This window comes from Python bivittatus, unplaced genomic scaffold (assembly GCF_059951505.1).
Source record: "Python bivittatus isolate LINGU-HERP-01145 unplaced genomic scaffold, Pbiv_v1 ctg000690_np1212, whole genome shotgun sequence".
NCBI lineage: Eukaryota > Metazoa > Chordata > Lepidosauria > Squamata > Pythonidae > Python > Python bivittatus.
This window is the reverse complement of record NW_028277096.1, coordinates 11,322,892-11,350,020: the sequence shown is the minus strand read 5'-3', so window position 1 is coordinate 11,350,020 and position 27,129 is coordinate 11,322,892. Positions and strand designations below refer to the sequence as shown.

The following is a 27,129-nucleotide window of genomic DNA, read 5'->3' as shown; positions in this document are numbered from 1 at the left end:
CACCCTCTCTTATTTCCAACCATGTTCTTGCCCTCGGGCCTACCATTCATTCTTCAAGCATTAGCAACCTCAGGCATATCAAATTCTCTTTGCATCTTCAGTTTCTTGTTCCTCCCACTTAAATCTGGAGCTTTCTTAAATAAATAAAAATGATGGGCAGTTGCAGTCCAGTGCTTAGTTTGGAAGTATGCCATCTATCCAGAAAAAGGACAAAAAGCAAGCAGGAATATCCTGCTGAGAAAGGGAGGTTAGAGAATATGTAGGGGGCATTCTAGTAAATTGGTGTCATGGTTATATCCCCTATAGCAGTCACTTTATGAATGAGCAAGCTCCCCACCAGCAATCACTGTGGAAGAACAGAACACCCACAGTACAGTATGCTCTTAACATTCCAAATATGCTCACTAGCTCATAAAGGTTGGGTCCCTTTTCTGTTTCTTCTTTGTTTTCTTCTTTTCTGTGGTATCTCCACCACCACCACCACCACCCTGGTCGATACAAACTCCTTGGGGCAGACAGTGACCTGTTTCTTCCCCTTCAGATTACTCTGTGAAGGGTCATACATGGCAGTGATTCTATAAGAATATAATAATACCACTGACCTAAATCTAAATACCCTTTCAGTTACTGCAACACAGCATAAGCAGTAATAAGAGAGAACAGCATGTGTGTCAATCTCAAAATTAGAGATGAAAAAGAACAGCATAACCTTGGGGTCTCTAGTGCTTCTCTCTGAATCACTACAATTACCAACCATTTTCAGAAAATTCTCATCAACCAATTTCATGTAGCCAAAATAATGGGAGCAAATATCACAAATAGAATAGGGCACAAATGGTAATTTTACTTACGGGATGTTGGGGCTTGCCATTTCCAATTAGCAGCAACTGTGAAGTGGGCATTACTGGCAATGTGAATATAGTAATTGGGGTTGATTTCATGGCGCCTGGCCAAATCTGGCTGACTAGCGCCTTGGCGAGTTAATTATAGCTCTCATCACAGAGCGGGGACACTTTGCTGTGAAGCTGAGACATAATTGAGCAGCAAAGTCTATAACAAAACAACCTTGATGTGTCATGGTGGCGAGTAGGGTGTGTGTGCGTGCACGTGTGTGTGTGTGTGTACATTTTGTTCAGAAGTTGCAAAAGGAAGAGCACCCTTGACAAAGCCTGCCAGTTTCCATTGCTACATAGATTAGCAAGTGCCTCCTTCCCAAATGTCATTTGAAACCATCAAGAAAATCAAAGCTATTAAACTCAGAATCTAACACTTATAACCAAGATGCTTGGACAAAAATTATCATTTGTGATAAATAATGCTCATGTGAAGCCTGTTGGTCGCAACTCTCTACTTTAGCTTTACTGTATGCTCTTGTTCCCTACATGGTACAGTCCAATTCCACCCTTCCTTTTACTCAATGGTGAGATTTACTTGGACGTAAGTCTCATTAACATGCATAGGCTGCATAACCTATGGATCACAACTACTCTGCTAGCATTTTTTTTTCTAAGAGAAAAGGAGCAGAGAATGTGGTCAAACATGTAACTTTGCAAGTACAGTGGTACCTCGGGTCACGAACGCTTCTGTTCACGACCAATTCGGGTCACGAACAGCACTGTTCGCAAAATTTTCCTTCCATGCGCGAACTCCGCATCGGGTGACGAACAGGATCCGTGGCCATTTTCCCTGCTGACACACGTGGTCATGGCTTCCTGTAGGGAGGGGGACTCTCCCTCCAAACAATAACCTCCTCCCCACCCACCTTCCTGTCCTCCACGCCTCAAGCAAGGTTAGTGTTCTCTCTCTTCATACTGTACTGTACCGTACTTTGTGTCATATTTTTGTGGTTTTAAAAAAAAAATACATATGGTTCAGAACGGATTAACCGTATTTACATTGAACCTTATGGGAAAATTTGATTCAGGTCACGACCAATTCAGGTCGCGACCAGAGTCGCAGAACGAATTAAGTTCGTGACCCGAGGTACCACTGTATTTAAATAATGGGAAGACAGAATAAAAGCATTAGACAATATCTGACATACTATAATATATACAATATAATATACAAATTACAGAGATTACCTAAAGTATTTACAGCCATTATTTTTTTGGTTTAAACCTTCAATACCTCTTCATATTTCAACACCTATATTTATTAAGTCTTTAGAATTTTTCCATAGAGACAATATATGTACACTTACATTTATTAAAGTTTCCAAGAATTACATGAAATTAAAAATATACAAATACATTTTCAGATATAACTAGCTTCTCAAATTTTGTAAAAGAAAGCTTCTTTATTTGGAATATTTTTTACTGTTTTAGTCCTGATATGTTTCTGATAGAAGATGAGCAAACTGATTATTATTCTGCATAGAGAATTATACTTTTTAAGCTGGGAGTTAAAAGCTGGGAATTTTGCCAGGATGGGAAAGTCTGAATCCTTCCTATCTGGCATAGCATTTTATTCCACTGGTACTGGTTCTCTCTCACACATACACATATACACACACCCTACAGATGGTGCAGGGCAATTATCTATAAGCTATGCACTTTTCTTATTGTTTATTCTCCTTACCTCCTAGCTAGAGGCTATCAGAAGCTCCAGGTAGGAAGGGTGGCCACCAGAGCATTAAACCCAAATTGGGCTGGGGAACAACTCCCACTCTTGTTATTCATTTAGCTTGCCTGGGCACATTTTTATTCCAAAAGCCATTCTTCATAGCATACATAGCATGGGATGACTGTCACTCTTGCAAAGATTTGTGTGTGTGCGTGCACATGCGTAGTTAGATAGATACAGCAGTTATATGAAAGGTGAGACTATTCAGATGAAAGAGAGGCAGCTTTTAGTTCTGGGAATGTGATGGTGCCCATCTAGGTGCTTCCCCTTTTTCTTTTTAAAGATTGTCTTTATCATAATGCCATGGCTATACTACAGCCAAAAGAGTCAGAACCACAAGACCCTATTTTGAAGAAGCATTACTTTGTTTTAGGCATTTTGGACATCCCTCTCCTATGCTTCCATTCTGATAAGAATTCTCCTTCCCATTAAAATCAAGTGGCAACACTCCAAGACACAAAAATGTACTTGTAAGATTGAAATTTATGAGAACCAAGAAAGAATAATCTTCAGGTCAAATATATTTTAGCTTTACCACAAGCAGTTAAACAATGAGATAAACTGATATACACAACAGATATACTGTCATTGCTGCCAGCTAACTTACACAGCTAGAAACACCCAGCCATCGGAAAGATGTCATGGTCTTCCTTCTGCAGTATTGGAGGGTAAATATAAAAAAAGTACCATTGACTGAAAGGCTCTGCCCATGATTCCAGAGAGGTGGAAACTACAGAACATGTTCTTCTTTGTTGCTCCTTTTATGGAAACTTCAAACCAGATTCATCCTGCCTTTAACTAGTATATATCCTGGTTGCCCAGACTCAGCCTATGTCCAGATGCTGCTCATAGACAAACTGCTTTCTGTTACAGCACAAGTGGCTAGGTTTGTGCAGCAGTATGGAAGATCCCCTGGACCCTGATGGGCCAATTTCCTGCTAGCTAAACAGGCAACTGAAATCCACTTAAATTTTAGATATTATCACTTTTTTGTAATTTTAGATGTTATTATATTTTATATAATTTCAGCATCTATTTTATAACTTACATATAGACTGTATCCTGGATCTCCTTCACTCATAGACAATAATTAGGTTGTTTTATAAATGTATTTTAACTTTCTCTTAATTGTTTTTCATTTAGTAGGTAGGTAGGTAGGTAGGTAGGTAGGTAGGTAGGTAGGTAGATAGATAGATAGATAGATAGATAGATAGATAGATAGATAGATAGATAGATAGATACTCACAGAGTACTCTGCTTGTACTGGTCTATGCCTGCAATAAATAAATTGATGAGATAAACTGAAATTAAGATATCTCTGTCATTTCTTTTGACTATTAGTAATAATAAAGTAAATAACAATAATGAAGGTGAGCGTGGTTTTAAAACTGGAGGAAGAAACATCAATAACCTGCACTATGCTGATGACACTATTCTGATATATGAAAATGCAAACTATTTGCAAGCTCCAGTAACGAAAGTCAGGGAGCACAGTGAACAAATGGGACCATAAAGAAAGCCAAACTAATAACAGGCATAGTAACCAGCCTTAGAATAAACAAAGAAGACCCTGAAGTTGTAGATAGCTTCTGCCTTTTAGAATCAACTATCAACAGTAAAGGAGCCAGCAGTCAAGAAATATGCTGCAGACTAGAATTTGTAGAGAGCCATAAAGGCCTTGGAAAAGATATTTAGATGCCCTGATTTGTCTATACCTACAAAGATCAGAATTATGCAGGGAAAGTTTATCCTGTGATAACTCTCTGAAAGTGAAAGTTGGACTTTGAAGTAGCAGGACAGAAAAAGAACTGAAGCTTTTGAACTTTAGTGTTGGAGAACACTTTTGGGAATTCCACAGACAGACCAAGAAAACAAACAAATGGATCACAGAATCAATCAACCCAGAGTTCTCACTCAAGATACAAATTCAGTTCAAATTATCATATTTTGGACAACTATGCAAAGACCCAGTTCCCTTTAGAAGTCCATAATGCTGAGAAAGGTGGAAGGAAAGAATAGAAGATGACAACCAGCAGCAATATGGATAACTCAATTGCAGTAGTGATGAGTACACTGTTGGAAAAGCTGAAGGGGCAGATTGAGGATAGATCATCCTGCAGAAGGCTTGTTTATGTGGTCACTAGGAATTAATATTGATTTGATGGCACATAATCAATCAAAAATAAAGTACCCAAGAGAGATAGAGATATAGATAGACACTCACACAGACACTCATGCATTCATACTGAACAACTGTTACCATTTACAATCTACTTCCAAAAGTTAGCCTTCCAAGTTGTGAGATTTGTCATTATACTTACTGTACCCCAAAGTTTATTAGACAGTGAATTAAAAACTAAAGTATTTCAAAAGGCTGAACTTGCCAACTGGTTAAGATAACAAAGTCCCAGGGTTATCACTTCATAATGAGTCAACAGACATAGCCTTTGAAGTCTTTGAGGTTTTAATGCATTAAATTGTTAAACTATCTTCCAAGGAATACAATTTAAATGACCAGTTCAGAAATATTGAGGGCAGACAGCTTAAATAGTTGTATTAAGTAAATTTTACCTCAAAGACTGGATTAAACAAATAACAGTTTGAAGACTTGCATCTGCAAATATCTAAGAAGAAATTTGTGTATGCTGATGCTAACAGCCTTGTTGCCATATTCTGTACCAGCTACAATGTCTGAGTTGTCAAGAGAAAACTCACGTAAAATAAACCAAATGGAAGACTAGAATTGGGAGGACACACCATCCCTTTCCAGGAACAGTCACAACTGCCAGACCAGGCAGAAATTGATAAATGCACTCTGCATCACTAAGGCTCAAGTGACAGAAATTAATCCTGGAGTATGTAAAGCCTGTGCCTCTGCTCCTTCAGGGGAAATGCAACTCCATCCAAAATCAGAAACTTAATTTCTGGACTTCTACAATATCAAACTACAGTACCTCTATTTTGTCAGGATTCAGCTTCAGTCTATTGGCCCTCATCGAACCCATTAAAGTCCTGATCCAACATCCTCACCTAACTCTGATGACAAAGAAAAACAAAGCTGCATATCATCAGCATGCAGAGGCAACCAACTCTAAACCTTCTAATGACCTCTCACAGCAGCTTTACATAGATATTAAAAACAAGGGTGGCAGAACAGATTCCTACAGGGATGAACAGAAACTCCAGAACTTAACTTTGCAGTTGACCATGGAAGTAGGATTATAACCACTGAAGAACAATGTTTTCCATACAGCCCTAGGTAACATGACACTGTGGTCAATGCTACCAAAAGCCACCAAGAGATCGAGGAGGGCCAACAGAGTTGTGGTCTCCCAGTCATTCCCTCAGAGCGGATAATCTGTCAGAATGACTAAGAAAGTTTCAGTGCCTAACTAACTCTGAAATCTGACTGGAATATGTCCAGATAACCCATACCCTTAAAGAAAGCATAAAGCTCATCAGCCATCATCCTCTCAAGTACTTTGTCCAAAGAGGAGATATTTGCAATACAGCAATAGTTTTCAAGTATCTCCAGGTCCAGTATGTCATCTTTAGGAGAAGGGCCATATACCACCTCTTTATATCAGAGGGGGATCCCTCTGCCTTGAATGAGACCTTGTCCATGCCCTGGACCAACTCATTAGCGCCCTTCTGCTAGAGCATAATAGCCTAGACAGGCAACAATCAAGATACATGTCATAGGCATTAATCAAATAATGCATTGAACTCATTCTGGTAGCATTAACACCCAGTAACATAGACCTTATTTTACAGCACTTTTTGTTTACTGTAAAATTCAGGATAAAATATCCAACTCAAAAATACACATTAATTCCAAAAATCCCAACTAAGAACTATAGAGTTGTTTAACACTGCTAGTTAAGAGGTGATCTTTCAAGCATGTGTCCTTATATTTGCAGCACTGTGTTCTTTCTTTTAATAGCACTGATAAATCCAGAGTGCTCTAGGCACCTCTATCCTGTTTACAGTAGGGTGGGAAGTTTTAGATGCTTATTATATTCAAAAAGGGATTTGCTTGAAGGCTGCAATGTTCTAATGTGTACTTCAGACTGTCAAATAGGTCAAATTTGCACATACCTGATATAGTTACTAATTCATCATAATATTTTAGCCTTCCCTTGATGACTTCCCCCCACACCCTGCTGTCAACAAACTGGGTAGGAAGGTTTTTTGTTTGTTCAATATTGCAGTGCAAAATGTTCCAAAACTTTCAAAACTAACCTGAGTCAAAATACTTTCACTCATATATTACATTGCCCATTTACACTTTACATTTATGAAATGGAGTCTCTCTTTGCAAGCTGTCCAAATTTTTTCCAGGGTATATTCTGGAAAATACTGTGCTGTGAGTAGTTGGATTTTCTAAATTTTCTAAATTGAAAATGCAGATTGTACTAATTTATTAATTTACATATATCATATTCTACATTAAAGTTAAGTTCCTAGAACTAACAGATTACTAAGAAACCAAACTATAAAAGAAATAGAAAGTAAAATGAAAACATCAAACAAGTCAATTCAATCAGACAGTAAAATCAAAGATATTCTGAAGCTAAATAATTAACGTTAGCAGCCGTTAAAAACCTGGGAAAACAAAAATGGTTTTGCCTGCTGTCTAAATAAAAAACTAATTGAGGGTGACAGCCTGGGAAGGGGCCATCCCTGGAAAGTCTTTCTATCTGCCCATTTAAGTAGAATTAAAGGTGCACATAAGATCAATTAATATGTCTAAATCAAATCCAGTAAGTTTATTACAGCCATAAGACCAGACAACATCAACATAAAACCTAAAAAGTGAATATAAGTATACAAAAATGTCCGTTTATAAGTAGTAAGTATAAATATAGGATATATAACAAGGAATAAGAATGAAAGGTAGAATATAAAAGTACAGAAATAAAAGTACAATAGTGATAGGATAAAATAACATAAAATGCAAGTAAGTAGATAAGAATTAAAATCTTCAATTTGTTGTTCATCCATTGTCACTGTCAATGAAGACCTTGACACCATTTTTTTTAAAACCACGTTAAGACTAGATACGGTGTGTCTGAAGATGACTGATCAGGCCAATTTGGGCATACAATGTTCTCACATGTTGGACAGACATATGTAGGCACTGTAGTTGTTGTGCTAGTGACTCTGGTCTTACGCAGCTCTCATTTACAGTGGGGCAAAAAAGTATTTAGTCAGCCACCAATTGTGCAAGTTCTCCCACTTAAAAAGATGAGAGAGGCCTGTAATTTTCATCATAGGTATACCTCAACTATGAGAGACAAAATGGGGAAAAAAATCCAGAAAATCACATTGTCTGATTTTTAAAGAATTTATTTGCAAATCATGGTGGAAAATAAGTATTTGGTCAATATCAAAAGTTCATCTCACTACTTTGTTATATATCCTTTGTTGGCAATGACAGAGGTCAAACGTTTTCTGTAAGTCTTCACAAGGTTTTCACACACTGTTGCTGGTACTTTGGCCCATTCCTCCATACAGATCTCCTCTAGAGCAGTGATGTTTTGGGGCTGTTGCTGGGCAACACGGACTTTCAACTCCCTCCAAAGGTTTTCCATGGGGTTGAGATCTGGAGACTGGCTGAGCCACTCCAGGACCTTGAAAGGCTTCTTACGAAGCCACTCCTTCATTGCCCGGGCGGTGTGTTTGGGATCACTGTCATGCTGAAAGACCCAGCCACGTTTCATCTTCAATGCCCTTGCTGATGGAAGGAGGTGTTCACTCAAAATCTCATGATACATGGCCCCATTCATTCTTTCCTTTACACGGATCAGTCATCCTGGTCCCTTTGCAGAAAAACAGCCCCAAAGCATGATGTTTCCACCCCCATGCTTCACAGTAGGTATGGTGTTCTTTGGATGCAACTCAGCATTCTCTCTCCTCCAAACACAACGAGTTGAGTTTAGACCAAAACGTTCTACTTTGGTTTCATCTGACCATATGACATTCTCCCAATCCTCTTCTGGATCATCCAAATGCTCTCTAGCAAACTTCAGACGGGCCCAGACATGTACTGGCTTAAGCAGAGGGACACGTCTGGCACTGCAGGATTTGAGTCCCTGGCAGCGTAGTGTGTTACTGATGGTAGCCTTTGTTACTTTGGTCCCAGCTCTCTGCAGGTCATTCACTAGGTCTCCCCATATGGTTCTGGGATTTTTGCTCACCGTTCTTGGGATCATTTTGACCCCACAGGGTGAGATCTTGCGTGGAGCCCCAGATCGAGGGAGATTATTAGTGGTCTTGTATGTCTTCCATTTTCTAATTATTGCTCCCACAGTTGATTTCTTCACACCAAGCTGCTTGCCTATTGCAGATTCAGTCTTCCCAGCCTGGTGCAGGTCTACAATTTTGTTTCTGGTGTCCTTCAACAGCTCTTTGGTCTTGGCCATAGTGGAGTTTGGAGTGTGACTGTTTGAGGTTGTGGACAGGTGTCTTTTATACTGATACCAAGGTCAAACAGGTGCCATTACTACAGGTAACGAGTGGAGGACAGAGGCGCCTCTTAAAAAAGTAGTTACAGGTCTGTGAGAGCCAGACATCTTGCTTGTTTGTAGGTGACCAAATACTTATTTTCCACCATGATTTGCAAATAAATTCTTTAAAAATCAGACAATGTGATTTTCTGGATTTTTTTTCTCATTTTGTCTCTCATAGTTGAGGTATACCTATGATGAAAATTACAGGCCTCTCTCATCTTTTTAAGTGGGAGAACGTGCACAATTGGTGGCTGACTAAATACTTTTTTGCCCCACTGTATGCTGTGCTTCAGCAGTGCGCCTTGCTTCATAAGCTTGACAGCCGTTGTAGATGAGGCCACACCAGGTAGGGTGGTTTTGTACCAGCATTTCCCAGGTGGTTGCATCTATATCACGTGACTTCAGGGAGGCCTTTTGTGTGTGTTTGTAATGTTTCTTCTGCCCTCCATGTGAGTATCTTCCAGCAGAGAGTTCCTCAAAAAGGAGCTGTTTGGTTATGCACTCGTCCAGCATATGGGTGACATGACCAGCCCATTGATTCTGTGCTCTCATCAGCAGTGAGTGGACTGATGGTAGGCATGCTCTAGATAAAACTTCAGTGTCAGGTACTTTGTCTGGCCATCTGATGCCTAATATCCTGCGAAGACAAGTCGTGTAAAAATGGTTGAGCTGTCTTGCATGCCTTTGATACAGAGTCCACATTTCACAGGCATACAAAAGGACAGTAAGTACCAATGCTCAGTAGACCTTCAGTTTGTTACTGAGCTGATTCCTCGACATTCGCATACAGTGCAGCACAGTCTACCAAAAGCAGAGTTTGTTTTTGCTATTCTGCATTTAACTTCTGTATCAATAGTCACTGCTCGGGAAAGGGTACTGCCAAGATAATTAAACTGGTTCACTGCCTGTAGTTTCTGCCCTTTGATTGTAATTTTGGATTCTGTGTATGTTGCATGAGGAGCAGGGTAGTGCATGATTTTTGACTTTTGGATGTTGATAGTAAGTCCAAAGTTGTCACAAGCTGTGCAGAATTATCCATACTGACTTGCATCTCTGGCTCTGAGCCAGCATTCAAGGAGCAGTTATCAGCAAAGAGGAAGTTCTCAGAACTATTTCTTTCACTTTGGTGATAGCTTGAAGTCTCCTCAGGTTGAAGAGGTTCCCATCCACTCTGTACTTGAGGCTGATTCCAGAATCTTTATCCTGGGAGGCATCATTCAACTTGCCGGTAAACATTATGCTGAACAGTGTGAGTGTGAGCACACAACCCCATTTCACACCATTAGTGACTGGAAGTGCCTTAGAGGATTCTCCACCGTCCAGCTCCCAGGCCATCATGCCATCATAGAACTGGTGTGCCATTTGAATGAATTTGGCAAAGCAGCCGAACTTGGAGATGATTCTCCAGAGGCCTTGTCAGCTAACAGTGTCAAAGGCTTTCATGATGTCAACAATGTTTGCGTAAAGTTCACAGTTCTGCTCCTGACGCTTCTGAAGTTGGTGTGCGACAAAAATCATGTCAAGAATCAAAATCTTCAGCTATAAGTAAGGCAAATAGCACGTACTGAGGCATAAAACTGAGGAACCTGGGAAGATATTCTTGGGTTCTTATCATATAAGAGGAGCAACAAATAGAAGTTGTGCTCTCTGCCTGGAAATATTTTGAGGATGGGATAGATATGAGTCATCCCAGAATCCCTGTAAAGGGAACAACAAAGGAGGATATGGCTCAGAGACTCTATTGAACTGAGCACAGGCACTGGTGCACTGGAGTATCCTTATAGTGTCCAAAGAGGACTGCTGAGGGCAATGCTTCAAGCCTAAGGTAAAAGCCCTACAAAATTTCAATATTGTAATAAATGATAAATAGCAGGCTGGAGCAAACTTCCCCAAATTATAGGACTAGATACTAGGCTTAGATTAGATTGAAAGCCCATGTCCCATATCTTTGCTTGGGTATTCTTCAGGCATTTTCAAAATTTAATGAGCAGAGGATCTCCAATGAAAAACCCAGTAAGTGGATATTACCAATAGCTTTCTTAAGCCATCTTGATTTAAAGCAGCGCCTAAAGACCAAACCTCTAGAGAAAAAAATTAACTTCAACCAAAAATTGATGAGTAAAAACTAAGCTTTAGCCTCCATAGAAACCAAGCCCATCTCCAAATGTAAAATGGCATTCTTAATACATTTTGGGGCTGCAAGAATGTCTCTAATAAGGAGTACTGAACTTAGTAAGAGTTCAGATTTGAGTACCATAGTGAAGCTGAGGAACAGCCTTGGCCAAGAAAACCTTATATGTTGCAGGGATACAGTGAGCTCCCTTTGAATGAAAAAAATCTCAGAATACCTATGGAACTATGCTTAGCAACTTCAGCCTGGTAGGAAAGATGTGCACTCCAAGATAGAGAGGCATGGAACAGCACTCCAAGATATTTATACTGTAGGTACCCACCTATGATATGTCTAAACTAGACCTGGATATGCTTTAATCCACTCCAAGGGCCACTCTGCATATTACAACAAAACTTAATGTTTCCCCTTCACACTGACTGTATTTATCATACATTTAAAGTATTAATAAACCCTATTTTAAAGAAAACTTTGCCATAATTTTGGTAATGATGGAATATTTGCAGAGGTCAAAATGTTTAGTAAACATGAGATGCCCAAAGAACTCCAACAACTAATTTGGTCCTAGTCTTCCCACCTATTTGCAACATGAGGTTCCTAACAATTTCTTATCCTGCCAGGCTTGTGTAAGAATTACTGAGCTAACATAGGCAAAAATCTGTGAACATGTTTTAATATAATGCACAGTGTTTTTCAAACTTGGCAATTTTAAGATATGTGGACTTCAACTCTCAGAATTCCCCAGCCAACGTGCCAAGTTTAAAAACACTGGTCTAACATGAAAACTCTCCCCACAGAGGTGAGGCAGGCCCCTACTCTCCCAACCTTCCAGAAAGGGGTGAAGACCTGGCTCTGCCAACTTGTGTGGGGCAAGAAAAGGGGCAACCAATCCTGATGGTGGCTGGCACTTTGAAGATGCTCCCTTAACCTTTATTTACCAACAGTATCTTGGAAGCCATTATTTATGTTTGAACATAGTTTTTTATTGTATTTTAATTAATGTTTATTCTTGTTTTACTGTAAACTGCCCAGAGTTGCTCTTGAACGAGTTGGATGGTGACAGACAGACAGACAAATAATCACCACCACCCTAGCTTCCTATAGCCCCGGAGGTCAATGTAATAGTGTGCTTCAATGTATAGAAAGTTGCATTTGTCCTATTCATGATCATATTTTTCCTTTTACAAAAAAAATAAAGGCATCATTGAACTCATTACCGGAATACTGGCAAAATATGTGTCTAGGGAGATTAACTGATTGAGAAGAATAGTTTATTAGGTAACTATTCATAGTTAACAAGAAAGAGAAAATCATCATGTCTTTGCATAGAGGTACTTCCCCTGCCCCCGGCAAAGCAAGAGGGATGTTGGCACTGATAATATCCAGGTTTCTTCTTATCCCTAGGCCAAACAGAATGTCCCTTGGACTGCTGTAAAACTACCCCAGCATATTCACAGGAAGTGAAAGCATCCTTCCATTCAGTTAAGTATATTCCATCTATTTTAAGCAGTCTAAATGGGTGTTTACAACAGGAAGCATAGCCAATCTTCTAATTGGTTTCAGAACCAACTAAATAAAGCTTTAGTTTCTCCCCCCTTTTATTTTTAAAAGCATGATGATTTCTTCACAGGAATACCAAATATTCCAAACACACCAGGAGTGGGGTGGGGAACCTAGACCACACACACACACCAGTGATGTCCTTCTGCACTGGCTAACATACAGTTATACATACACACACACACACACACACACACACACACACTTTTCATTTGCAATAAATGTAAGACAGGGCTTGCTATAACTTTCAAACCCCTCAAATCATACACCAAATGTTCTGCATGGGTTAGCATGGCCAAAGTATAGCTTAATCTTTTCTGCAATACTCAGAAAGAGATGCATCCTGGCTATGTTTCAAGATGTGTACTCCCATTCAAACACAGCAATAAATACAGGTTTGCAGTTGCTGATGCTTGTGCAAGCTATGTTTATGCCCCAAATTCCTCTTCATAGAGCTAGTATGGTATAATGGATATGTGGATGGAGGATGTAGAGATCCAAGTTTAAGACTCTTTTCCACTACATAATTCATTTCATAATAATAAGTTAATCAGAGAAAATCACAGCTCAGTGGTGAAACACATCTAATTGACATGGAAGCAGCCTCCACTATATCTAAGTAGTGTTGGTAAAGAATCCTGTTTAAGGTCCTGGAGAGTCACTGCTATTTCCATGCAGTTTCCTATATTCCTATTACTGGGCTTTTTCATCTCTCCTTGAGGGGACCTTCTGAATTGTACTAATGTGGAAAGGACTTCTTGAGGAGAAAAGATGAACAGCACTAAATGACAATCTGTAATCCTAAACCAAATAATTAACCAATTCATAAAGTCATGCATCTGCGGAGCATCAATTCAATGCTGTTCATCATAGATAATCCCAAATTTGAGTAGGCTGAAGAGAGTACAAAACAAAATGTCTACCTCCAAAAACAGAGAGGGATTCGTTGGTGTGCAGGCTGGAATTTAAAATAGAATACTGGGATTCTTTCCCCACACATACAAATATTTGGAGCATTCCAAAAGAGCTTCAGTTTCACCATCTTCTAATAGAGAGAGATAAAATATTGTCTATCCCACCTTCCCTAGAGTCTCAAGGCTGATTACAATGCAACATTATAACCATAACATTACAACAAACCCCAAGATTGCATTAACAAGGCCAGTTTCTCCATACATAGGCAACTCACATACTTGCTTTGAAGACCTGTTTTTCTTGGGAAAAAAGAGGCCACCTCACAATCACCTCAAGACCAGGAAAACAATATGGAATTGTTGTTACTCCAAAGCTGCAGGGAAATGTTGTGAGGGTCTTCTTTCCTGATACAGAGAACTACACATGCATGTATCCTTGATCAATCAAGGGAACACGCAATGTCCTTTGATGTTGCTTTCAGCGAATGGGTAGGTTTATAAGTCAGAGGCACTCTACAGTTTGTTCATGTCTACTCAATAAAATAGGGTGGAGATGGACAATTCTTCTGGTGTGAAGACTGCATTTGCAGGACAAGATAAGTGGGCAGTCTGCTGGCCTTTGAGAGAAAATCTCAAGAAGCAAATCTATCCTACATTTAATTTCAAGAGTATTAGAGAGAACTAAAAAAAAAAAAAAAAATCCTAAACCATCAGAAATAAATCAAACAAAATAGTTTTTTTTTAAAAGCCTTTCTCAATTCCTATGATTATTCTTCTCCATAGTCTGTATTTCAATAAAGATTTCCCAAGGATAGAATAGCCTCCCTGCTTGGCCTCCATTATAGAATGCACATTTGTACTCTTCCACCCAAAATCTGTTCTTATTAAGAATCAGCAAGCTGAACAGTACGTTAGCCATTATATTAACTGGTTTTCTAAAAAGGAGAGAATCTACCTACCCAAGATCTATTCCCAATGCATATGGTCAAGTTGGGGATGTCTTTTTTTTTTTTTTTTAAGATCATTCAGGACAATGTATCTGAGGATAATATTCTGGCATTTGCTAAGCTCATGCAAACTATTTTAAATTTATACAATTGCTTCTAACAAAGACACAAATTTGCTCCAGGCCTTGACTAGAAAATTGAATGCACAGTATATTTCTTCTCATCATTGAGGCTGCATAGCCTATTCTAGAGGATTGTCAATATGCTTGACAATTAACAAAATACTGAAGTCAAGATTCTATCTAATTTAAGCTATGTATTGTTTAAAATAATCTGTGTGCAAGCATTTCTGCAAAAGAAATCAGAAATAAAATTATTTTTTGTGAGTAGTAGCAATATATATGCATTTTTCCACACCTAATTATGGTCAAGAACAAAAGCACAGTATTTTTTAAAAGCCCCTGAATCCCTGGAATGATGCTTGCCAACTAAAACATCTATTATGAATTTACTAAGGGCCTATGCAAACATAAATTATGGGGCCAGACATTTTAAAAGGGGGAAAATGATTTATTATCACTCTGGAGACACAGCAGGATAGCAGTGCAGTTTCATTTTTCCATACATTCATCAACACTAAAAATGTGTTAATTCAAAAAGAATCCAGTATTAAAAAACTGTGTTTCTCTACCTCTCCCATACACTTTAATTTGATTGTAAATAGTTCTCAAGGGGCAGGTGTCATATAACGCAGAAATAGAGTCATTTCGGGTGGAGACTCTGAGTATAGTTGGACTATAGTTGGTGGTTTTCTGCTTCCTTTAAATATTTCAAAATGTTTTGAGGAAACAGAAACTTTTATGTAATTAATTTCCAAACAGAGGCATTGCCAAATATTTGTGATACTAAAAAGACAAATTTGCACTCATCAACACACAAACTTGAGAGACAGATTCCTGAAAAACTGATCCTGTTGACAGGATTCTTGAAGTAGTCTGGCTATTTTTCTCTTTTTGTGATCTTACTATTCAAGTAACTGCAAGATCCTGAAATTTTATCATCTGTTTCTGTGTTGCCAAGACAGGGAAATATACAAAACTGCTACCCATCTTTATCTAGGAACAACAGAGAAGGGGGGTCAGGGAGAGAAAAACAGCACCAGAATAAGCTCCAAGACCAAGGTTATCTAAACTTGATGAAAAGCACTACAAAAATATACTTCGTTAACCAGGTAGGCTTAAAAACAAGACTCCACTGAATTATTATCTATACTGGGTGACAATATGATGGTCTCTCAAGCCTTAAGGAAGGCTGATGGAAAGAAATCAAACCAAATCTTTACAAAGCAACCCCATTTGGCAAAGCTGGTCACCTTTTCCTTCATTTCATTGTTACCACCCAGTTCAGTGTTGCTCTATACTCAAATTCTAAAATCTGGCTGAACAGCTTAGAGCCAAGATATGTCATTTGCTTCCATAGGAAGTTGTCCATTCTATGCACTTATGAGGTATACTTCAAAAGCTAACTTAAAAAAGGCTTTTCAGTTGCAGCACCAAGAATGTTACACTTTCAGCCCCAAGAGAACAATCCAACTAACAACTGAGGTTTAAAACAATATCTCTGGTTTTGACTGTTTTACATACTGCTTTTATATACTGCTTTATGACTTGATTATTCTTGTTTTATAGTTTTACTATTGTGCTAGTTACCTCAATCACTTTTTTGAAATAGGAAAGTGCTACAAAAATCTCCTAATGAACTTGTAATCTACCTTTCAACAACTGTGGTCAGAAAGAAATTCAACATATGGTTGCAAATTTCTTTTAAAGCATACAAAAAACTGCTGTCCTCCCAGTTTGAAGATCAAATTCCACACTCAGATTTTATGTTTCTGCCATGCAAATGAATTCATCAAACAAATCTCACCTACACATCCTTTTTATCTGCAAATATATATACTAGTTCATAGTTCCCTATAATAACAGGCATGGGGAATCTGCAACTCATGAGGAATTCAAGGCTCTGCTTCTTCTGTCTGGCCCAGCAACGAGAAGAAAAGGGCTTGCTTTTGAGCTATATTATCTAAAATAAGTCATTTTTTTCTCTTGGAGTGCCAAGCAGGGAAATTACCCATCCCCCCCTACGGATCTGCATAGGTCAAAAGTGATGTGAATGGGAAAGATGCGTCCAAAAGTATGGATCTGTATGGAAATGGGTGGTGGTACATACATTGCTTTGGTCACACTCCTGGCAGAAATGTCTTCTTCTAGAAGGAGATTAGAAGTTACATATCACATGCTATACTTAGAGGCTGTTCATCTCCTTCAAGTGTGAAATGGTCACTGACCCAAAGATTAGATACAGGAAAGAATCACTTTACCTTGATGTTCACCACCCATCTCATAGCAGCAAGAGTGCAAAGTAATGTTTCTGCATTCATACAGTCGTAGGATGCCATGAAATTAAATGTGTGAGTATGGGCTATTGTACAAATTTCCATAATGAAAAATTGAAGCATGAATAAAATCTGCTGTTATGAATAAGCACTTTCTGACAAAAGTTAATTGAATAATGGCCAAAACTAGAACAAACATAAACAGAAGGTAGTGCTGAGAGACATGAAACATACTTATAGTGTGTACCTGTTAAAAATTCTGGTAATTGTAGTCTAACACATCTGGATAGTACCAACTTTAATTCATATATTATAAGAAATATAATTCTTTTCTCTCTTAAAAAAATCCAAGTCAGATAAGAATTCCAATCCCATTAGTTAATTCCAGTGCTATCACACTGAACAAAAGCAAATATATACTGCATTCAGTTCAATATTTTAATTGAATATTTTTATATGTATTTGTAAACCCAGTATTCTGGTTTGGGGGAAAATCTCTATGAAACAAGACAGGAAAAAAGCTTACATATTAAAAAGTGCTTTAAATAAATTATTGCTATGGTACAAAAATATTTTAGAAAGAATTTACAAACAAAACAAGATTTAATCCATCATATAAATCAAGCAGCTGCATCTTAGGTAGTTCTAAGCTTAGGAAAGTGAGATCATGAGCTTTCTGGAGAAAAAAAATATTCAAAATAACTTCATGGTTCAAAATTTCCATTTCCTTAGGAGAGAATTTGGGGGTTAGCAGTGGGCCATCTGAATTCTACAAATATTAAGGACCTCTGCTTGAGAGCAAATTTATTCTGTCTTTTACCAACTTGCAAGTTTTTCTTTTTTCAGATTATTTAGAAGCCGTTTGTTCTCAAAGTGTACTTACTGGCTGGTTATTCTCCATGGTTTACCTTAGATTACAGGTGGATTTGACAACCAACATCAAGGAAACAAATGACTGATGAGTATTAAAAGACTGCCTGTTACTTTGGAGTTTTGTCCATGAAACGTATTTCCAGGCCAGAAAGAAGAACAATAGTGAAACCAACAAAACTTTCAAGGCTACATGTAGGAGAACTACTTGCAAGTACTGCCGGAGAGGGAACCAAATTTACATCAGCTGTCAGATGGTCAGACTGTCAGATAGGGATGATACAGATGATATTAATCACTACAGTTATGAATAACCATTTGGATTTCTGAAGCACTTTTAGAGCAGAAAATATGACAGACAGATCCCAGCCCCAATTGTATAATGCTCTACACTTCAGTGTTTTGGCCAAAAAGGTATGCAGTAACAATTATGGCCTGGCCCACGGGTGGTAACTGCAGAGGAATGACTCAATAAGCAAGCCTCCTTTATATTGGCAATAATTCTGGGACATTTCAGCTAAGCTAAGTTGGTCTCACTGAATTCACTCCCGGTGGGGGGAAAAAAGATATCCAAATTACCCATCCCTAGAAGAGCAGATTAAGAGATATAATAAAAACAGTCACTCACACAGATTATAGTAACAGCTCTCCCTGGAGGTAGGTCCTTGAACTCTCAAAGGCACTGTTTATTACTTAAAACTTCTCAGAAAGCTGAGTCTCATTGCCAGGTTGAAGGGTCTCTATATCTGAATTCTGCATCCAGATAAAACCTTAAATAGCTATTGCTATGAATAGCTATTTAAATGGCTAGCATTTTTACTATCCATTTGTAGCTGCAATGTAAATCTGCTTTGAACATAAAGTACTATAGTGAGAAAGAGTCAACTCAGTTTCCACTTCTGGTACTCTCAATTGAAGAAATAAAAAGACAAGAAAAAGTTTTAGCTTCTTGGTCCACATTAAGCCTCCAAATTCTCATTTCTGATGTTTTCACTGGCAGACAGAACAAAGCAGCTTACGGTCATTTGTTAAAGCAGTTATTCTATAGGCAACTCTGAAGAATTTCAGCTCTTCTGAATGCCTGCATGACTCTAAATGATCAAGATCAACCACATTTTCAAAATTAATAAAGAATGCTTAGATGCAGATCTACGGGAACTGCACAGCTGGCAAAGCAAAATGCCTTATTTTAATTAAAGCTACACACACACTTTTACATTTCTGGCAGCTTAATCCTGTAATGGCCAGAACATTCAGTAATTAACTATTATATTAAAGAGACTAACTGCAGACAATTCAAATGCAGGCTATCGTCATTATGTAACAGAATCTAACATACAGTCTTAGCAAGGCCTTGTCCAGAAATACCATCTTTTGTCAGTTATACTGAAAGACTAACAGCAAAGCAAACTCATAAAATTTCCCTCAAAAGGTTGGTGATTTATTTACAATGGGACAAAGATTTGCCAAAGGATCTACTGCAGCAAAGCTCTCTTTTGAACTTCTAAAAAAAAACAGTGGTGTTTCCATAACAAGGATGTAAATGAGAACTTGGGAAGAGGTAATCTAAATTCTAAGTCAAGTTTCATGAAAAACCAACAGATGAACAAGTATTTTGCCAGTACAAAAGCTATTAGTTGGCTTTTGACTAGAGGCAGATTTAGAGACAGGCAAGAGAATTGAACACTCCCTCCCTATCCAGACTCCCCTTTTCCTCAAACATGTGCCATGCATCATAGTGGCATCAGGCTACCCATGACTCATCATATTAATGTAAGCAGCAAGTTTCAGAATGCTTCTGCTCATACATGTTGGTGTTAATTGGGGTTTCCCTAACAATATTAGAGGAGGACAAAACACATAGGTCTTTAAATACGTTCATCCATTTGCTCCTTTAGTGGGGTACACAAAGGAAAATGGATTTAAGCAACAATGTCCACTTCTGGAGGATAACTCAGATATTCAATAGCTGCTGATTATTTAAGAGGGCTTGATTAGTCTAGAAAACATTGGGGATGTGTTATTATACCCAAGTTTGCTGACTCCTGGGGACATGTTACTATACCCAAATTATTCATATTACAAAACTAGAAGTAAACATGATTCTAGTCAGTTGAGGCAATTCAAATGTAAAATTTACAATTGATTAATTTAAATATTTCAAATGGCTAATGAAACACTTGCCTATATACTCTTCACTTACATTAGCCTATATACTCTTCACTTACATTAGCCAAAAATATATTTAACAAATGCAAGGGATGCAAGTCAACACTACTGCCTTTGACAAGGTTTATTAAAGCAGCTATAAGCATACTTATGGTAGCAATCACTACCTCACTTCTGTTTTAAATTATTGAGAGATGTGGCCTCTGGCTTCTGCAACTGACACTACGCTACATTAGTCCTCAAACAGAATATGGTGCCAGATGTTTTCCAAAATAAAGGGGGGGAAACCTGGAGGGGAAGGATCAGCAGAAGAAAACTTAAAGGCATAGAAACCATTCTTTTACCCTCAATGGTTCAATGCCTGCAACAGCTTTTCATATTATACATGTGATGTTAACATGGCCAACGTAAGACCAAAGCATCTGAGTAAATCATCACTGTAGAACTGTGCCATATTTCTCCAGCAAGAGCTTATTTTCAACACGTGTTGGTTCTCCTGCTAGAGCAGCTGTCCCAATACCAAACCCAGAGGTGGCTAGTATTGGCTACTTCTGTTCCTGAAGGCATCTTAAACCCCTTATGCACGTGGTAGCATTAGAAGCCAGAACATACAACAGGAATTTACTAGGAGTCCTACCAAGAGAACTTACCTAATGGACTATTTTTCCCATCTCTTAAGCAGTTTAACAGCCCAGTCTACACACACATTTCAGTGTTGTAACTGCTACTGACAGTTGAATAGGGTAGAGGCTCTGCTCTAGGGCTCTTCTAAATACCAATTTACTCGCAACAGATTTTGAAAAGGTTCTTTGGCATCTTGGTCAGCAACAGGCAGAAAGCTAGGAGCCAAGAGACACTTAATTTCTAACCTATGGCAAAATCTATACAAAGAAAGAATGAAAGTTATTCTAAAGACCTCAGACGCTGACTGCCTGCTGCATAAAGAATCTCAAGGAAGCTGAAGAAAGACACATTATTACTGCTATTCATAGAAAAGTATGTCCATGACCCTAGCCAGGGATGTGCAGGACCAACCTGATGACTCGATTAAATTAAGATATTTACAGCATTGTGCATTCTATAAAATACTATTAAGGATTTGTGTTCAGTGGTAGCTGCAAAAGTAGAATCCTCAAAATGATCTCTTTTAATTCCCCTGGGCATGAATAACCTTTCTATTTAGAATTTCAGAGAGACTTAGTGACTATGTTTTAAAATAGTAATGACTATTTTTTAAAAAGATATGCTTTAAATCTGTTTGCTGTAAAGCTGGAGATATTGCCAAAGTACAACTAACTTTATCAAACGCTTGTCATATTTGCAGGCATTGAAAAACAAAATTATAATCTGTCACCAGTAGCCACATTTACTAGGATTACCCATATGTATCTCACTTTCTAACAGAACCAGGAATAACCACTTCTCTTTTTTTTTTCACATATAACTGGTGATATAATTAATTTGTTCTTGGATGGGGGAGGGGAGAGGAAGTATTATTATATTATTCCTTTAAACATTTGTTATAATTATAGATTGACCTTGACAGGATAGCTGTCAAAGAGAAAAACTGCTCCCTAAAATCTTTGGAGAGCTGCTGCCAGTCTGAGCAGGCAATACTATACTATCATGTTCAACCCTAATTTAGTATAATTTATTAAATTTGCTTCAGCCATCCACTCCATTACACTCTGTGTAATGGAAACAATTAAACACTCATAGTTTGCCTTGGTACTACTTTTATTTTTACAGAACTTTCCAGAATTTTACTTACTTTTTTGTTTTTGCAGTTTTTTAGAATTTTAAAGATTGGGTATGTTTTTAATATGGTTTCATAAAGGAGCAAGATACAAAGCTGTTATATATAGGTAAATTCTCCCCAAATACAGTTCATTCAATCTATGGGCTAAATATTAAAAGAAATTTATTATTAAATTAATATTAAAAGGCCAGACTTTGCAAACGTTTCAGGTGAACTCATTTTTTCTTTGGTTATGTCAATGAAAATTCTTAGTGATGCCTGTAATCACCTGAGAGAGCACAAGATGGCCCTGTCGGTTCTTGCTCTTGGAGTGATGGCCTTAATCTTTGCAAGGCATGCAGTAAGTACACTGTCAAGCAAACTGTAGTTGTTTTAAACCATTCCCATTTCTTTAATTTAATTTTTAGTTCCTAAATGAACCTACAACATCAGAACACAGATGTAAACGTTTTCACTGGGGTGTGTGTGTGTAAAATATTTTTTAATCTTTGTTAGGTGCCCAGGGTCGCATTAGTCAGATGGGAAGCCATATCAATTGATTAAATAAATGAATAAATAAATGACAAAACTCATGAAGACAAAAAGGTGAATTCAAGAAGTTGATAAGATTTTCTTGGAAGCTGATCAAATGAAAAGCCTAAGACTTACAATGAGCTGGATAATCCTAAAAGGGGGGGGGGGGGAGAGTAGATTTTTGTTTTAGGCCTTTTGAATCGTAACATAGTCAAGCCCATCCCAAGAATCATAGACAGATGGCTGCAAGGCCATGACATATTAAGCATTAAAAACTCAACTGAAACTCTCCAAAAAGAAGCTTGTGTGTTACTGAACAAGAGATCTAAATATCTCAATCATTTATACAGGCTTATGTGAAAAGTTGGCCTTCATAACAGGGAAAGCAAAGGAAGATGTTATACTGGAATTTCTAAAAGACCCCACCTTCAAATATTAAGAACAGAATTTGAATGCCAGGATAACTTTTTAATTATTATTTAAACAAGTATATGTTATTTTTCTTCCATTCTTCTTATCAATGTCCAATTGCTAACATGATGTTCACTGATTTGCCTGTAAAACGTCCCTTGGCTCTTGCCAGGCTCCATGTCGTTTTTTAACTTTTAAAAATTATATGGCAAGCATCCATACTCAAAGCAAAGTTTTACACTTTATGTTATCTTTGTTCTTTTTATCTCTGGTTGCTTTTATTGTTTTTTATTCTATTTTCCCCTGGAAGCATGTCTAACAAAGATCTGTTTCATACGATCAGGAATTAAGGGCGGAAAAAACTTACTGACGGCAAGCTACACACTTGAGCAAAACCCACCATTTTGAAGCCTTCCAGAATCCGTATCAAACCACAGAATATATATCTGCAATCTAACATTTTGCCAGATAAACAGATCGGAAGGCACACAAAGATGCCTTATATGTAGCCTAGAACCGCCAAATCTGAAGAACATCAGAGCTCTCCAAAGAATCAAGTAAAGTATTTCCAGTCCTTATTATATAAGACTCCTCTAACAGAAAAAGTGGGGAAAAGAAGCAAGAATTTTATACAACCAAAATTATAATACTGATCTCACAACTTCCTGCTAAAAGGCATACAAATGAGAGACAGAGAGAACAGCGCAACTGCTTAGCTGGAATTTGCTCATGTTGCAAAAACCATGTCCTCAACTATCTTTCTAGTTATGATGGCAAAACAATTCCCACTATATAACATCTTAGCATTACTACATGAAAGAACATATATTTGCTAGCCATAAAACTGTGTTATCCTATTTCGTGCTATTAAGAGGATGAAAGAAAGTAACTTTCCCATGGCATTGTCCTTGCACAGTTCTTACAGGCCACAGCTCCTTATCAATATTCACTCACCCTGGACACCTTGTGTTGGGCACAGGACCGGAAAAGTAGCCAGCTATTCTAGACATCCATTGCATTTAAATGCTCTCTTTTTAACAGCAGCAAATGAGAAGAACTTAATGTCAAATGGATATAAGTACTATGAATATGGAGAAATCATCCAGAGAAACAGAAAGAGATTTGAGATTTCCAGAATTGGAATTATTTTTCTGACATCATAAACTAACCAGGATATTATCTATGGTAAGTGGGAATGGATGGAAACCAACACACGAGGAGGTGCCAGGTGGGAAGCGGATTTAGTATGTTTATTGGACCTATGTTTAAATAAGCAAAACTAAAAAAGTATGCCAACTTAGCTTTACATAATGTATAAAAAAATATCCTGACAGCCTTCCAATAGCCAAAACCATTTAAATTAACATTTAAGAAAAAATAATAATACAGCACATTTAAATATGGTATAAATGCTTCTTTCAAAACATAATGTTTCTGGGATTCTTCCACAAAATGTTGAGATATTTTCATGCAACAGCATAACCTCCCTTACATTATAGAAGTCTTAACTGAAAAATTATGACACTGAAAATGATTGACATATTCATTTCAGCATGCCCAGAGTTTTCTTAAATATAAAGATATTTAATAGTAACAGTAAACTGAAGAAGTTCATTAACATTATGAAACTGCCACATTTAAGGGACATTCTATTTTATTGTGCTTCTAATCAGTTTGATGAAATGATGGTTCTTTTTAGAAATTCTGCAAATAAAGTGATGTTGTGCAATTTTTTTGAGAAACCCTGATAAATCCAGTGCTACTGTACAAAGCCAGATAATTAAAGATTCTCAGAGAGAGAGAGAGAGGGAGGGGGAGGGGGGAGAGCGCGTAAGAGAGCGCACGCGCACTTCCATTTACCAGAAGAAGTCTAAGAAATAACCTGGAAGAACAGCCCATTCCAGCTGATTTCAACAGATTAAAAAAAGTCAATTTCATGCTATGAAAAATAGCTCAAGATTTGTTGAATTTGTATTGCAACTTACTTCTGGAGTGTTTTTCTTGAACTCACGGCTTTGTTCAATAAGTTTCTTTCTTGATTGTTCACTTTCATCTTGTCGGTTAGCCAATGCTGTCGCTGTGGTATCAAGTTCTCGCTATCACAAAAAAGAAAGATAAAGCATAAATTTAAGCAAAAAGCAATTAATGAAAGTATTTTATATCCCCCTTTTAAGTCATTATTACTTTTAAATATCCCATTACCAGTCCCTCACCAAAAGTTACAACTGGCCTCTGTAAAGTTCCTTTTTTGTTGTTTTGAAGAAAGAAAATTTAGATGCTGAGAATGAGAAATTACATCTGCTGCAAGCATTCTCCTGCACTGCACTAGAACTACTTTATTTAGTTTGTCTTTTGACTATCATGAATGATTGCTAAACACAAAGGTATTATGTTCCTTGATTTTTCAGATTTTTCAGGAATTTGAAATGACTCAATAAAAGTGTTCCCTTCCCAATTCACTTTTATCATAAAGCATTTTTCCTAACCTACTTCTACGCAATTTATTCTTAGAACTAAAACATTCCTCTGAATACACTAATTTTATTTTTACTGAATGAATGATCATTCATTCATTCAGACCAAAGAGCCCATGTCTATTGGTACAGTCTGGCAGCCCCAACGGGAAGAAAGAAGAGATTAGACAGGAAGTTACGGAGCTCAACAACTGCATGGGAATCAGCCCATCACGACTGATCGGGGGGGGGGCAGGGGGCGGGGAGAGAGACAGAAAAGCAAGCAGCATTGAAAGGAAACCATGGGCTGTGCACCTCTGAGCCAGAGAATGGCACATTCCATTTAAAATCTCGTCTACATTTTCCTGACCATCACACTTCAGGCTTTGGGGTAAACAACTTAATGCAGAGTGCGTATATAACCATCAGGCTACTACTACATTTGGCTGATTTTATTTTGCTCCTGACATAGCCAACTCTCATTTCCATAAAACCAAGTGGGAAGAAGCATGCTCTTATAGATAGCCGTTTCATCTTTCAAGGAACATTCATTCCTCACCACAGACTATATATTACTCCCTATGTTTCTATTAGCAGTTATATTTCTTAAAACTTCCAACTGTTCTGCTATACTGTCCCTAGAGCATAAGATACAACTATACCAACTTCTGGATTCCTACGTTCATACACACCCACAATTACCGAGATGACACCATACCATTCCTGAACTTTTAGCCCTTTCATTCATGATTATGTCTATACTTTTATTTCCCAACATACATCATCAACTCCATTCCATCATATGAGGCATTCTTCATTCAGGTCTATTACATCTTTTCCCTTCATCCAGTTTTATTAATTGTTAAGTTTCAGAGACACACATCTATTTTTCTTTCATTTCATCCATTAATTCAAACTCTGTATCAGTTACTCCTCTTACATTACATTACAATTTTCCATATGACATTGTTATCTCCAGATGGCCCATAACTATTGACCTCCATTACCAACCATGGCTTTGGTCAAGTGAAGCATTCACATAATGCTTTTTAGGAAAACATGGGAGATGCACACTAGATTATCTGCTTTAGTCATGCCCATGCCACATTCAGCATCCCTGCTAATTGTATGGACAGTCAATATAATGGCACACTTTGGCCACTATATTGCTACCATAACTGAAACCGTTTCAACTTAAGCATGCTTGCATCATTCTAAGCAACCTAGGACTGCTATTCTAGAGATGACCTTGCTGGCCAACATACTTCTGCTCACCCCCCACTGTTAGGAGGTATGTGAAGTATACTGGCATACACTTGAGATACTCCTTTAGTAACCATTATCATAAATTAGTGGTAGAATTTATTGCAATTCTGAGGTGAGAAAAACTTGAAAATTGTAACATAAGCCCTAAAATAGACTTGCAGTTTAGAATTTCCCTTCCAGAAGATCACTGAAAAAAAAAATCATGGCCTTTCCCATATGCATGCTGCTGCCACTTTTCCTTTGCATATTCCCACCAACTGCACTCTTTGCCCTACCCCAAAAATGTTAAGCATGTTCCTTGGCTACCAAAAGACTGCCTGGCACTGCCCTTTGGCTTTAAAAAGTTTGAAAACTCTAACTCTAGATGTTTTCTTCTAGTGAGAAAGCAACATCTTCCCAGCACTATATATTCTAATATGTTGACCTAGCATCATTTACCTTCCATATGTGCTGTATGTCAACATCCATAAATGCCAAACCAGAGATTAGATGTTATGATTTGTCAATAAATTTCACTGTGTTCAACAAAGTAATAAAACTATACCTACACAGTTAATGAAATAACAACTTTTAATAATTATCATAATTCAATTTTATGATTTCA

General features: G+C 37.7%; 1 protein-coding gene across 2 annotated transcripts in view; it reads right to left on the bottom strand.

The window, feature by feature from the left end:
* The window catches only part of CUX1 (cut like homeobox 1), a 317,286-nt gene that overhangs the window by 226,169 nt on the left and 63,988 nt on the right, over nt 1-27,129 (bottom strand). For both annotated transcript variants that reach the window (XM_007421772.4, XM_007421774.4), the window contains exon 2: nt 24,792-24,902. In XM_007421772.4, coding sequence (XP_007421834.1) covers nt 24,792-24,902 — 111 coding nt within the window. The remainder of the gene's footprint in view (nt 1-24,791; nt 24,903-27,129) is intronic.